General features: G+C 38.4%; 1 protein-coding gene across 1 annotated transcript in view; it reads left to right on the forward strand.

Moving 5' to 3' along the window:
* The window catches only part of LOC114035477 (guanylate cyclase 2G-like), a 68,156-nt gene that overhangs the window by 18,038 nt on the left and 35,863 nt on the right, over window positions 1-14,255 (forward strand). Inside the window, exons 7-12 of the mRNA XM_027851630.1 lie at window positions 748-851; window positions 3,075-3,112; window positions 5,073-5,303; window positions 6,652-6,735; window positions 8,826-8,930; window positions 9,828-9,899. Of these exons, the coding sequence (XP_027707431.1) occupies window positions 748-851; window positions 3,075-3,112; window positions 5,073-5,303; window positions 6,652-6,735; window positions 8,826-8,930; window positions 9,828-9,899 (634 nt within the window). The remainder of the gene's footprint in view (window positions 1-747; window positions 852-3,074; window positions 3,113-5,072; window positions 5,304-6,651; window positions 6,736-8,825; window positions 8,931-9,827; window positions 9,900-14,255) is intronic.

Here is a 14,255-nt window from a genome sequence, read left to right on the forward strand (position 1 = left end):
TTTCTTTCTTTCTTTCTTTCTTTCTTTCTTTCTTTCTTTCTTTCTTTCTTTCTTTCTTTCTTTCTTTCTTTCTTTCTTTCTTTCTTTCTTTCTTTCTTTCTTTCTTTCTTTCTTTCTTTCCTTCCTTTCTTCCCTCTTTCTTTCTAAAATACAAGCTGCTCAGTCCTGGCATTTAATGGCCTCTGCAATCTAGCTCCTACTCCTCTCCTTGCCTTCTACATTTCAGCAAAACTATATCTTTGATTGTTCTCAAAATTCAAAAATCCATCTCCCATCTCTGTGTGTTTGCAGAAGCCATTTCCCAAGCTAAGAATTTACTTCGCTTTCAGCTCTGCCTCTCCTTCAGGGCTCAGCTCAAGCACCATCTTCCCTGAACCCTACAATTGTTTTGTACTTTGTCCCTCCTCAAATAACCTTGTTTTATTTCTCTATTTACCTGTTACTTATCCCCCCAGTAGAATGCAAGCTCCCTAAGGGCAGGGATTGTTTCTGTTTTTGTCTTGGTATCTCCAGCATTGTGTTTTGCACACAGTAAGCATAAATATTTATTGAATTGAATGAATGTAAGACCTTGAATGTCAACTTGGAAGCTTTTTCAGGTGGTGTCCCTCTTGAAGAGCTAAGATTTATTCAGAGATCCTAGGAAATGGTTCACAAATCAAAATAGGGGTTCATTTGGTCCAGCTGCCCCCAAGGAATGAAAAGTCTGAGTAGGCACTGACGATCTACTCTGTGTTTGCCTACTAGCCCCATAGGAAACTTCTCCAATGACAGCTGGCCCCATGGGTCTCTTCCCAAAGACAAACCTGCCTGTGGCTTTTCTAATGAACACTGTCAATCTACATTTATAGGTAAGTATCTTTGCTCTGTGAGAAGGAAGAGTGCAGTTCTGAAGGGAAGGGAACCAGAAAAGGACAGAGCTGAGGCAAATATTTATCTCAGTTCTGTCTAAAGGCAGGGGAGACTTCTAGGAGAGACCTTGATGTACAAGATCCTGTGGCAAGGAGACAGAGTTTCTGCAACACTGAGTAGGGAGGGCCCAGTACAGTAAGAATTTATCTTGCAGAGATTAGAGGGGGAAATAAGCTTCCGATTTTAACTAATTATTTTTGCCAACTAAGTGCTAAGCTTAGTTGTTAAAGGAGTACAAGCACTAATTCTATCTTCTAAATTTTGGCATTCTAGTGCACCCCACTGATGGAGTGATGAAACCTGGAACCTGAACTTGCCCACACAACCTAGCTCCTGAACCCAGTCCCTGGTGTTTGCCTGAGACATCTGGTCTATCCTAGCCCACTCAATAATCCTTTTAACTGTCCTTTCATTGTGGCCCTCTGACCTAAACAGGACCACTTAACTCCTTTCATTGTCTGCAACTGGCCCACCCCAGGCCATTTGCCACCCCTTAATCCCATACAGATCTTCTCACTGTCTTTTCTTGTATGTAAGCACACATCTTCCTCCCATTAAATTGCACAGATTTGTTAGGAATCTCTGCTGCTTCCATTGGCGATACAATAATGCAGATTTACTAAGAATCTTGCCTGCCTAACTAGTGTTATAATAAAACCTGGCTACTCCGAAATAAGGCTTGAGTGGTCAAATTCTTTTGAGGCAGACCCTCTGTACCCTTGCGTTTCAGGGTTCCCATCACCCCAAACTGCAACACCACCTCAGTTATGGCTGTAGAAAAGGAACCATGTACCTTCTGAATTTGATGTGATCAGGAGGCTTCATCTTGGTTTAATCATTTTATTCGAGGAAACTTACTTTTCTATAGCTGAAGCCCAGGACTGAACTCTTGTTGTTCCTTCATCCTAAAAGAGCATATTGCACTTGCTTTGAAAGTTAATTCTTCTCAGAAAAAGTTTTGCTTTTTATTTCACCCCTGTCATCCTATTTGACAGGAGAAGTTAATAAGTACACCTAGAGACAAGAAGAAATCAGATCAAACCAAGAATCTCAGATGAATAATTCAGGAGAATTTTCTAGGTATTAGTATTTTTTTCACAAAATTTTTAGCACCTGACTGATTTTAAACCAAGAGATCATTAGATTTGTGTAAATGCAATAATACAAACAGAGCTAATCATATGTTTACTTGAAATAGACCTGCAATCTTTAGGGTCTGATATCAATTGTTTTAGCAAGATCTCCCTTGCTTCCCCCTCCCATATAGCTCCACAGATAAGCTTGAGATTCGTGGAATGAAGATAAATAAATCATTATGTCATTTGAGCTTAGTTATGCAAATATATCTACATATGACACATTGACATTTACCATGTGACTTGGAAAATCACTTGATACCTCTGACCTTCTGTTTCCTCATCTTTCAAATGTAAAAAAATGAAAAACAAAAACAGCCTTGTACTATCTTCTACACACAAGATGCATGGTTAATGTAAATATGAGTTAATGTTACTAATCATAATTCACACAAAGGTACAAGCAGAATCTTTATTGAGAACAGGTATGAAGGAAGATAAGGATATGAATGCAATGAAGAAAAAACTTGGAGAAAATAGAGGTTGGGTACACTGCAGATGATTTTTTCCCATTTCACAATCTACCTGGATCTGTTCCTATATATGAACATAATTTGCAAGCTTCTTAAGAGCAGGAAACCTGTCTCATCACTTCCACCTATTGTAACTTGGTGCTTCTATTCCTTGCAGATTCTTAAATATATGTTTTCTTAGAAATGGATTAGTCTTCCTTGCATGATAGTGAACTCCTTGTTAATAGAGGTATTGAAGAAGTTAAATAGCCGCTCTTGAGGGAGTATAGTGGAAGGGTACCTGTAGTAGGGTAGGGGGCAGTAGTAGCCACTTCTAGTAGGGGGCAGATAAGATAACCTCTGAGGTCCCTTTAAACTCCAGTAATAAGCAACAAATTATTCTCCATCATTCTCAGTGCTTAGCACAGTACTTGGTACAAAGTAAATACTTAAAAAATGTTTATTGACTGGCCCATTACTTATATCACTGTATGTGAATATTTTACCCTCTACGTGTACCTGCTTAGCTATGACATTTTATAGTCCTGAGCGATTGGACGTCTTCTTCATCCAGGTGTCACCATGATAATTGTGATGACTCTCATCATCCTGGTAACAGTCTTTGGATCTGCCAGCATTGCATCTTTTTTAAAGATGCAGAAAAAAAACCTATTAGTACCGCATAATAATACTTGGTGGAAAATCAACTATGAGGATATCATCATCTTGCCCCTTAAGAAGGTACAATTAGGCATATGGGTAATTGTTATGATTGTTCATTTGTCATAGTCTAGGGTATTGGATTGGCTCCAAGGCATCCACTGAGCTACCTAGTTTTTAAATAAGAGCCATGTTGATTCATATGTAAAGAACCCCATTAAATCCCTATGATGTGCAGTTTTATGTCCTGGGCCATATGCTGCCAAGAAAATAAACTGTTCTCAGGCTGTGTCTAGTTGTTTTTTTGCTTGTTCAGGATCATGTCCACTTTCTTTGGCCACTTGAGCCACTAGCCATTGTTCATTAAATAACAACTGCAGTGCAGTAAAATCAACTGGAAGGGGTACCTAATAAGATGGAGAAAAATTGAATTTAACAAGGAAAAAGGCCAAGTTCTGGACTGATATTTTAAAATCCAATTGTAAAAGTACATGACAGAGATCTGGCTTGATAGCAGTTTATAAAAAAGAACTGTCCTCCTTTTATTTATATTACATCTCTTAGTGCCCAGTATAATGAAAAGTATTATGCTGAACACTGTGCACGTGCTCAGTAAATATTTGTTGAGCTAAATTGAATTAAAGCTCAATGTGAACTAGTAGTATGATTGGTATGAGACCAGCCTAGTTTCTCTCAATAGAATTGTAGTGCCTTGGTTACAAGAGGTGATACTTTGCACTGGAAATAGCATGTTTGAGCATCGTGCTTTGTTCTGAGTGCCATATTTTAAGAGATTGACAAATTAAAGGCAGGTTTAAAGGATAGTGACCAAGATGGTCAAGGGTCAGGAAATTATTTCTCCTAAGGAACAGTTTGAAGAGATTGGAGATGTTTAATCTGGAGAAGGGAAGACGTGATGGTTGGCTTAACTTAATTGAAGAACTGTCATGTGGAAGAGCAAGTAGACTTACTCTGTGTGGCTGCGGGTGGGGGTAGGGAGTGGGTGCAAAACTGGTATCAACAGGCTGTGATGCAAATTGCCTGGAATTTTACCCCAGGCACCAGGAGTGCATTTACTAGGGGGAGGAATCAGTGAGAGGGTGAGATTCATCCCCATGGTGCTGTCCCCATGACTTGCTTCTTGGGCCACTACTGTGTGTCCCCCAGGTCATTTGATGTTGTTCATCTTAGGCCCCAATCAAACTCTAGGGGCCATAGGTTCACTCCATTTCCTAGCATGACTGCACTTGTCAATTAAATTGTCCTACTGTGCTGCCACAATTTCCCCATGCCCAATGAATTTTCTCCAAACCCAATGATTCCTAGGTATGGCTCTGTCAACAGGGAAAAAGCTCATGGAAACAGTTTTCAGCTCAGTTTAAGGAAAATCTTTTTAAACAATTAGAATGGTCTAAAAATAGAATGGTTTGCCTCATGAGAGAATACATTTCTTGTAACTGGGAGAAGAGATTTCTTGGCATTGGGTAGGAGATTGGAGTAGATGATTTTTATAGGTCTCTTCCAACTCTGAGATTTTATGATTTTTTAAAAAATTTTTTAATCAAGATCAAAGGATAAGTAAGGAGATACTGTCTACTATTAACCTAGACATCTGTTAGGTGCTAGAGTTGGTACAGAAAAGTATCAGAATGCATTGCACATAGCAGATATTTAACATATGTTTTATGTATGTAATATAAATTGTGTGTGTGTGTGTGTGTGTGTGTGTGTGTGTGTATCACCCAAATACACACACAGAGTCCTTGAGGGAATTCCTTCCTTCCTTCCTTCTTTCCCTGCCTCCTTCTTTCTTCCTTTTTCTTTTTTTTGCTTCTGTTCCCCTTGCTTGATACACAGGAGATGTTTATCAGAGTCTCCTTGGTTGGTTTATTTGTATCTCTCACACCCATAGTTCAGGGCGGAGATTTCCCTGGCCCCAGAGAAGCCAGGAAGGGTTCAGACCTACTTTGCAAAATCATTTTACTACCCTGAATCTTCCTTGCAGCACTCACAGAGGGGCACACCTGTGTCTAGAAGAAATGAAAGCTGTAGCTCAAGCATGATAACTTCAAGCAATCTGAACTCAGACTTCAAGGACAAGCAAGAAGAAGAAGCCTTCTATACCACTGTGGGCCTTTACCAGGTACAGATTTGATGAGTTTGGTCCTGACTGCATTTTTCTGACCCCATCCACTTTTAGCTTTTGCATTTTGTCATGCTGGGAAGGCACTCTGAATTGTATAAAGCATTACATGAGCTACGGACCCCGCCTTCTTCAGCAAGTATTATTACCTCCATTTTATAGATGTATTTCTAGGGAGGGAAATGAGTGTTGCAAATATTTTATCGACAAAATGGAAAGAAATATAATTGCTATTGAAGCAGTATTACTGCCTTGGTCACTTTTACATTCTGAGAATATAACTTCTACCTTGATGGACTGGGTGTCTAGCTATTCTTTTCAAACCCTCAGAGGGATGCAATCTACTGCTAACAACTGTGGTTACCATGTCTTCAGGAGTTCAGGCCTGGCATGGATAACTATCCACAAGGGGAAAAATTATACAGAGAAAAATACATATTTTTCTCTTCAAATTGAGGAAGAAGGGGTTAGAAAGTATAATATGTTATGCAGAGGAAAAGGAAGGAGGTAGCAGACATATATTTTCATATGGAAAGTGTCTCAAAATCAGTGTTTGAAGTCAGCATTTCTTACAGAAAGGGATTTTTAAAAAAGTTTTTGAGTTTATTAGAACTCCCAAATATTTATAGCAGTTGCTATACTCTTCATCAAACAAATCCTTTGTGGAGAGAATTCTTGCCCATGTAGCTTTCATACAGTCATATTACTGCTTGTAAAGTGTTGCTCCTTTGCCTTTGGTGTTGAATTCTTTCATTCAACAACTATTTTAAAATTCCACCTCCCCTTTTGTTCTCTCTCTCTCTCTTTTTCTGTCTCTCAAATACATATATATCTATATGCACACATATAACAAATTTATATGTGTATATATCTATTATATATTATCTCACATGATTTTTAAAATAACTCCATTAGACAAGTAAGGCAGATGTGACTATCCCCATTTTATAGACTGGGAACCTAAAGTTCAGATAAATTAAATGATTTGTCCAAGGTCATGTGGCTAGTAAGTTTGGTGCTCTTTTCACTCTACTTCCCTATTTCCTATACTTTTTTTGTATCCTCTCCCAGTGCCTAGAAGATAGTAGATACTTGATAAATATCTTTTGGTTGCCTAATCAAGCAGTTGTTAAGGCTCAGACTCGGTGGATGGTATCAAAATGTTCTGTGAGTGGTTTGAACGGTGAAGCTGATGGTGATTCTTAGCTAACAGTTCTGTGTGTTGTTAGACAGGGGGCAAACCTGTGCAATCTCCTGCTCGGCTGCACCTCTTCTTACTCTACTGCAATGCTTCCTTCTGTCTCATATTCCTGGCTTAAGAAAACCCCTTTTCTCTCTCTGATTCCAGGGCAATCATGTTGCCATTCGATATATTGAAAATGAAAAGGAATCCTGCTTTAGGAAGCCATCTATTCTGCGAGAAATACAGCTGGTAAGACTTGACTTTCTGCTCTTGCTATCATTTGATCAACAAACATTTATTAAGCATCTACTGTATGCCAGGAAGAACTTGTAACATTCATTGCTACAATGACTTGTAACTGGAATTCATTCAGCAGGAACCACTGCTCATAGAATAGTAGAATGCTCAAGTTAGAAGGGCCTTAGAAATCATTTTGTCCAATACTCTCTCATTTTATACATTGATGTATCAAGAATTTAGGATTTTTGTCAATTGAAGCCCAGAGTGGTGAAATAACTTACCTAAAATGCCACAAATGGTTAGCGGAAGGGTTAAAACTAGAACTAGGTCTCCTGCCTCTATATCCAAGTCTTTCCCTGCTAAATTGAACTGATTCAATACCTTCTTCTCTGCCCTTGCATTGCCCACCCTTCCCTTTAGTCAAAAGTACCTCCAGGTAATGTTCTCACTTAACACAGTTTGGAACAGTTGTGACTGGCTGCTGCCTCCTAGAACCCCAGACGAACTTCTCTAAAGCCCAACCCCACCCTGATTCCACCCCTATCCCCAACCCACCACACACAAAGGGCATCTCTGTTTATTCTACGTGGATTAATGAACTGGCATTTCTTCCCCTGCCCAAATGATTGTTGTTCCTGAGTATTTGATTTGACGGTGCATTTTGTGCCATTTGTTTCAAGTATGCTTTGTCCTGGAAGCCAAAATTGCTAGTTACTATTCCGTTATTGAATCTCTAGCCTCTGACCTCCAGTTTTAGACCCTTCTGCCTTATAATACTACTTTTAAGGCTTCTTTCTGGTTTCCTGCTGCCTGTTTGGGTACTCTTTTGATTACTGTGGATTCTAGAGATTATCTAGTCCGCCCTTCCTTCTCTTCTACCTTTCTTCCTTCCCTCCCTCCCTTTTCTCTTTTCATCCTTCCTTCTAATTCCAGTATCTATGGTAGGCCCCTCTTTATCTTGTCTTTTGCACATATTAGGATTTGCCAGTCCTGGCTCCTCACCCTACATCTATGCCAAAGGTTGTCAAACTTTGCTTGCTTATAGCACAGTATTGTCCTTTGCTACAAGGAATCAGGGCACACTAGGAGACTCATCCATGAGCTTAAGTTCCATATAATTCAAAGGAGTCCCCCCCCCACATGTAATTACAAGTCTAAGTTCCATATAATTTGTAGAAAACCTAGAAGAAATCCATGGCACACTAGCATGCTGTGACATGCCCTTTGAGAATCACTGGCCTTCCATTGGTGCTGATCATCAAAAGCATTGTCAAACAAAATAGCTGTAAAATATTACAGGAAGTCAAACATGATAGGTTCTTTTTGCTTATTATTTATGTGGTTCTATCTATTAAATAAAAATAAAAATCATTGAAACAGATTAGAGGGGCAAAGGAAGGCTTAGAAAAACATTCAGAGGCCATGGAATCCATCTTCTGCCTCTAGGATGTGTGATTACTGATTGAATACCAAGCAAATAGGTACCTATTTCTGTTGGGAGAAGTTTTCACTTTCTTCTTCTTGAGTAAATCATGCCAAGTAACAGAAGAAAAAGCACCAAATTTGGAGTAGTGGGGCCTGATAGCTAATTTTGCTTCTGAAGTTGCTGAATTGTAATCACAGGCAAGTCACTTAACCTTTCTTAGCATCCATTGCTTCATCTGTTGTTGTTCAGTTGTTTTCAGTCATGTCTGACTTTCTGTGACCCCATTTGGGGTTTTCTTGGCAAAGATACTAGAATGGTTTGCCATTTCCTTTTCCAGCTCATTTTACAGATGAAGAAACTGAGGTAAACAGGGTTAAATGTTTTGTCAGGGTTACATAGCATAGCTAGTGAGTGTCTGAGGCCAGATTTGAATTCAGAAAGATGAGTCTTCCTAACTTCAGGACTGGCACTCTATCCACTGTGCCACCTAGATGCCCCATCTGTAAAATGGGAATAATAATATTTATATTACCACTTCACGTGCTTATTATGAGGTAAGTGTCTGGTAAATAAGATGACATGTAAATGTGAGTTGTTTATTATTATTATTATTATTATATTTTTTATATGTCCAATGTAACTTTCCCTGCTGCTACCATTTCTTTGCTTTCAGATGTGTGAATTAAAGCATGAAAATCTGGTTCCCTTCTTTGGTATTTGCAGTGAGCCACCCAACATCTGTCTTGTCATTCAGTACTGCAGGAAAGGAAGTCTGAAGGTGAGATAATCATGGTCCTTCAATGGGGATTAGTAGCTTCCAGCAAGGAAAATTTTCAGGATCTGGCCAGGTCATTTTAGGTATTTACTCTCTCCCCCTCTCTCTCTGATTGAATAATAGAATTAGAGTTATCTGTTTAGTTGTTTACATGGGTCAAGTTTAAAGGTTAACTGCCAAGGCCCTGATTCATTTGTTTAGGTCTAGAAATAGCCTGAATTTGGTTTCATCTTTGGGGTAAGGTATCAAAGTCAATTCTTGATTTCCTTTCAAGGCCCATACCACAGCCTGTGTACATTCTAGGAATGAGGAAGTGTCCTTAAAATCAAAATGACTTAATCTCATTGTATATGGTCAAATTTATAGCTTTTCCATTCCCCAGAAAAGTTTCTGGTTCCAGATTTAGAATTAAAATAATAGTTTATCTTTATGTGGTACTTCATTGTTTACTAAGCACTTTCTTCACAATAACCCTGTGTGCTTGGTAAGGGATATATTGTTATTATAATTGTGTAGATAAGGAAAATGACATTTAAAGTGGTTAAATGATATGACAATACTCATATAGTTAGTCAATCTCGGGTCACACTACTAATAGGTCTCAAAATGAAATGTTGTTCCTTGTAACTCCAATGTAGTACTTTTTTGCTCTGTATTATGACTCTTTTGAAAATAAAATATCCAAAAAAGTCTGATTCTGTTACTTCTGACCTAAATTTTACATACATATATAGATGCATATACCTATGTGTGTGTATAAGTACATTATGTATGTATATGCATGTACCTAGATGTACAAAGAGATCCGTGTTGGAGATATATTCTAGGAAGTAAGACCTTCCATTTTATTTCTAGCCTGAGTCACAGGAGAATGTTCTCTTGAATAATTATGTTTTTCAGGATGTTCTAAGAAATTCTGACATTGAATTGGATTGGATATTCAAGCTATCTTTTGCATATGACATAGTCAATGTGAGTATTAGACGGACTTTTGTGTTTGACAAAGGAGGTAAAGGACAATGATGCCTAAGACATTCTGTCTATATGAACATGTGGGAATAAATTTCTTCAGCCTTGGCTAAACAGTAACTGAATGAGTATTATGTTGTATGTGTAAAATAACTGTAAATATGTGCATTGGCGTGCAATGTGGAATTTAAATGTGTGAAATGCAATTTCATTATAATGAAATTATATATATGTATATATGAAATTAGGACAACTAGGAGAATGAGTGGTTTTGGGACCCATTCCATTGTAGAGCTGGTTGACATATCTCTCTGTAATCTCAACCATTTGTCTAACTGCATTGAAATCCAATATAAATTGTTGAAGAGATGCCCATTTAAAAACTTATTATTGCTATTTTTTTTGAGGCTGGTGGGCTCCAGTTCAAATGACACTTATCACATATCTTGCCTCCCTTTTCTGATATGCCAAATCTTATTGAATATCTTGGGAACTTTTCCTAATGTGACATTTCACCAAAGTCACTTGAGTCCTTTATCTATGAATTCATAGATCATTAGAGGTGGAAGGGACCTTGGTGAGCACCTAATCTGACCATGTTATTTTACAGATGAAAAAAAAAATGAACCAGAGAAGGGAATGTTCTCCTGTCTGAAGTTTTCTCACAAAATCCATTACACTGTTCAAAATAGAAGATATTTTCCAGTAACATTTTTCCTTAGATCTGAGACTTCAAACTCAAAAGGTTATTTCTTCAGAGGCTGTTGCAAGGCAGCACCATCCCAGAGTCATAGAATCTGAGAGTTAGACTAAGTATTGATTTGGTGTTCCTCATGGGAATGGAATCTCCTCAATGAAGTCTCCTTTAGAGACAGTTAGCAGCACAGTGGAAAGAGCAGTAGCCTGGAGTTAGGAAGAACTGAGGCAAAATATAGCCTCAGACACTTACTAGCTGTGTGACCCTGGAGAAGTCACTTAACCTCTGTTCACCTCAGTTTCCTCAACTGTAAAATGGGAATAATAATAGTCCCTACCTCCCAGGGTTATCATAAGGATCAAATGAAGTAATATTTGCAAAAGCGCTTAGCACATAGTAGGTGCTATATCAGTGCTTATTCCCTTCCCTCTTCTCTTCAAGGTCAGAGATGATATTTTCAGTTTCTTTTATTTTCCTTGGACTGCCTTAATACAGTGCTTTCATTAAAAGTTAATTGATAAGAAAGAGACCTTAAAGAAAATTTAGTTGAACTTTTTTATTTTATAGTCAAGGAAACTGAGAGCAAGAGAAGCCAAGTGGCTTCTCTGAATTACTTTTCTTCTCAAATAAAATAGAAACTTCTTAGCCTGACATTTAGGGGTGGAGTCATAATCTGCCCCCAGCTGACCTTTCTTTCTTCCTTATTTCATATTGTGCCTTTGCAATGACTTTACAGATTGGTCTATTTTTTATTTGCCAAATTCTACTTTTCCATCTCCTGCCACATTTACTCCCACCTTATGTCATCTCTAAGAATCCCTTTCCTCCTGCAAGTCTTAGCTCAGGTGCCATCTCCTCCACAAAGTCCTCCTGATCCCTCCAATTACCACTGTTTGCTCCCTCCTCAAATTACTTTGGACTGTACTTTGTATTACTTCTCTCAGGACATTCCTCCAGTAGAATGTAAGCTCCTTGATAGTAGGAACTCTTTCACCTTTTCTTCTTATCCTTGAATCTACTACTATGCCTCATACATAGTTAATGTTTGTTGAAGAAGTGACTTGCTGAAAGTCACAATCCTGGTAGTAGAGCAAATACTTCAATCCAAGTCTCCTGATTTTCTTGTCTATCGTTCCAGTATATTCTGATGCTCACTAGAAACAGGGCCTCAGGGAGGTAGTTCAAAGAGAAGAAAAAGGTGGCTTCCCTAGTGTGCTAAAAAGGCCTGAAATTCAGAACAATCCAGTCATCTTCCTTCCTCTACCACCACCAAAGACACTTTCTCCTCCATTCTACAAACACACTCTGCATTCCGCTCTATTCTGATTTCTTTTCTCCAAAGAGGCTGTCCTAAATATTCATTTGTTTTTAATTTCTCCTAGAATAATTGTTGGAGGAGGTATGCATATAGTATAGCTTGCCCAGGGCTCTGAACTCCACCAGGGATGCCCTACAACTGGAATGTTTCAGTTCTCTACAAGGACATAATAGATAAAATAATTATTGAATGTTATGCTCTCATCACCCCCACCAAAATAAATAGAGCATTGCTCCTTGAAAGGGACTTTGTCATTCAGGGTATATCACTTTGGCCAAAAAAATGTCATCTTGTTGAAATAATAAAAAAGAACTTGGTGTGGGCACAAGAATAGGGGTTGGGATACCTGGGTTCTAGTACTGACTTTGTCAATGCATTGTCCTTGGGCAAATCACTTCCCTTCTCTGGGCATTAGTTTATCTTTCTAATGAAGTGGTTGGATAAGATGATCTCTAATGTCCCCTTTTGACACTGAATGGCTATGTGTCTTAGATTTACCTTGGTGCCAATTGCAGTTTCATAGCCTGGATTATTAACAGCACCAAATAAATGAGAAAGAAGAATAGGAGCATTTACCCATGGAGAAAATGGACACGTGGCAGAGACAGTTTCTTCCCAAAGGTCATTTTGAAAAAACAAATCATAAATAGCTTAAAGCTATTATACTTAAAGAATATCAGTTGGTTATGGCAGCACTTTGGAATCCATGCTATGTGATCACCTGAGTAAATCCTGGCTTTTTTTTTTTTTATCTTTTGAGCAAGGAAGGAAGAGTTGAACAAAGTCAACAACATGAAAGGGCAATGGGGCAAGATTGCCTTGATGTGACTGTTTGAGCACACCCAAATGTTTTGATCAAGAACCAAGTTCCTCAGACTACTCTGTTGCTCACTTTTTATTCTTCTTCCAAATATATCCATTCAGTCTGTTTTCTTTCTGAAAATTGAAGAAGGAAAATAAAATAAAATCCCTCCACTTGCCAAACAAATATTGCTTTTCCAAGTTAGCAAATTGATGTCATTATTTTCTAAGAACAATTTTTTCATTCTCATCTCCACTCCTTTGCTCAGGAGTTCCCTTCACTTAGGCAACTAAGAGAATCACAGAATTTTAGATTTGGAAGGGACTTTCTTTTAGGAATATAGTATGGTGCCCAGCACATAGTAGGTAAGTGCTTGTAACTAATTGACTGATAGCAGCTGTCTAGTCTAAGCCATATCCTCCAAAGGATCTCTACTAAAATACATTTGACCAGAGACCATTCAGCCTTTGAAAACCTTCAGTGTGGATGAGCCCACTACATCCTGGGGCAGCCCATTCCATTTTTTTTTTTTTGTGTAATTATAATCATTAGGAAGGTTTTCTTTTTTCCTTTTTGACATTAAACCTAAATTCACTTCTTTTCAAATTTCATTGACCTACTAGTTCTGCCATAGGCTCATAGATTTAAAGATGAATGGATCCTAGAAGTCATCTTATCCAGCCCCCTCATTTGACATATAAGGAAACTGAACCCTCGAGAGCCTGATGTGATAGAGACACAGCTGGGATTCAAACCCAGATCTGATGCCAAATGCAGCTCTCTTTCCACTATACAATACTGCCCTCTGGGGCCAGGCAGAAGAAGTGTAATCTAATCCCTCTTCTAGGATTTGCTTTTTCAGCAAAGATAGCTGTTACTTCACTTCACTTCCTTCCAGCCTTTCCAGGCTACATACATATGCTTGGCTACTTTAACCAGTCCTCATTAATACAAAAGTGGGAGTCTTTAAACTTCCTGGTTGCTTCCATCGGATGATCTCTGGCTTATCCATAATGTGATATCCAAAACCAAACATAACATTCCAGATGTGGGGACAGGGTAAATAAAGTCAATCAACTCCTTGCACCTATAAATTATATATCTCTTGATGAAGCCCCCCACCAGCTGCTAGTTCCTTCCCCTTTTATTTTTGTCTTATATATACCTACCTATATGTACCCACATGTTGTCCCTCCCAGCTACATTAGAAAGTCCTTGAAATAATCCAGAGACTATTTTGATTTTGTCTCTGCATTTCTAGCACCTAGCATACTGCCTGGTGTGTGGGTGCTGAGTAAATATTGTTGATTTATTGCTTGATTCTTCTGAGAATTCAAAGATCAAAATGAGGAAAAATATTCCTTCCCTCAGGGAGTTTACATCCTACTGGAAGGGGGAAAAAAATGACCATTTTTTTGTTAAATTATCTCGAGGTCCTCAGGTCATTCTATTTTCTCAAGGAAATCAGAACCTGGCTTCTAGTTTCTTTCTTTATTTTTTTTTTCTTTTTTGCTAGGCAATAGGGTTAAGTGACTTGCCAAG

Source organism: Vombatus ursinus, unplaced genomic scaffold, assembly GCF_900497805.2.
Source record: "Vombatus ursinus unplaced genomic scaffold, bare-nosed wombat genome assembly UNPS02009205.1, whole genome shotgun sequence".
In the NCBI taxonomy this organism is placed as follows: Eukaryota; Metazoa; Chordata; class Mammalia; order Diprotodontia; family Vombatidae; genus Vombatus; species Vombatus ursinus.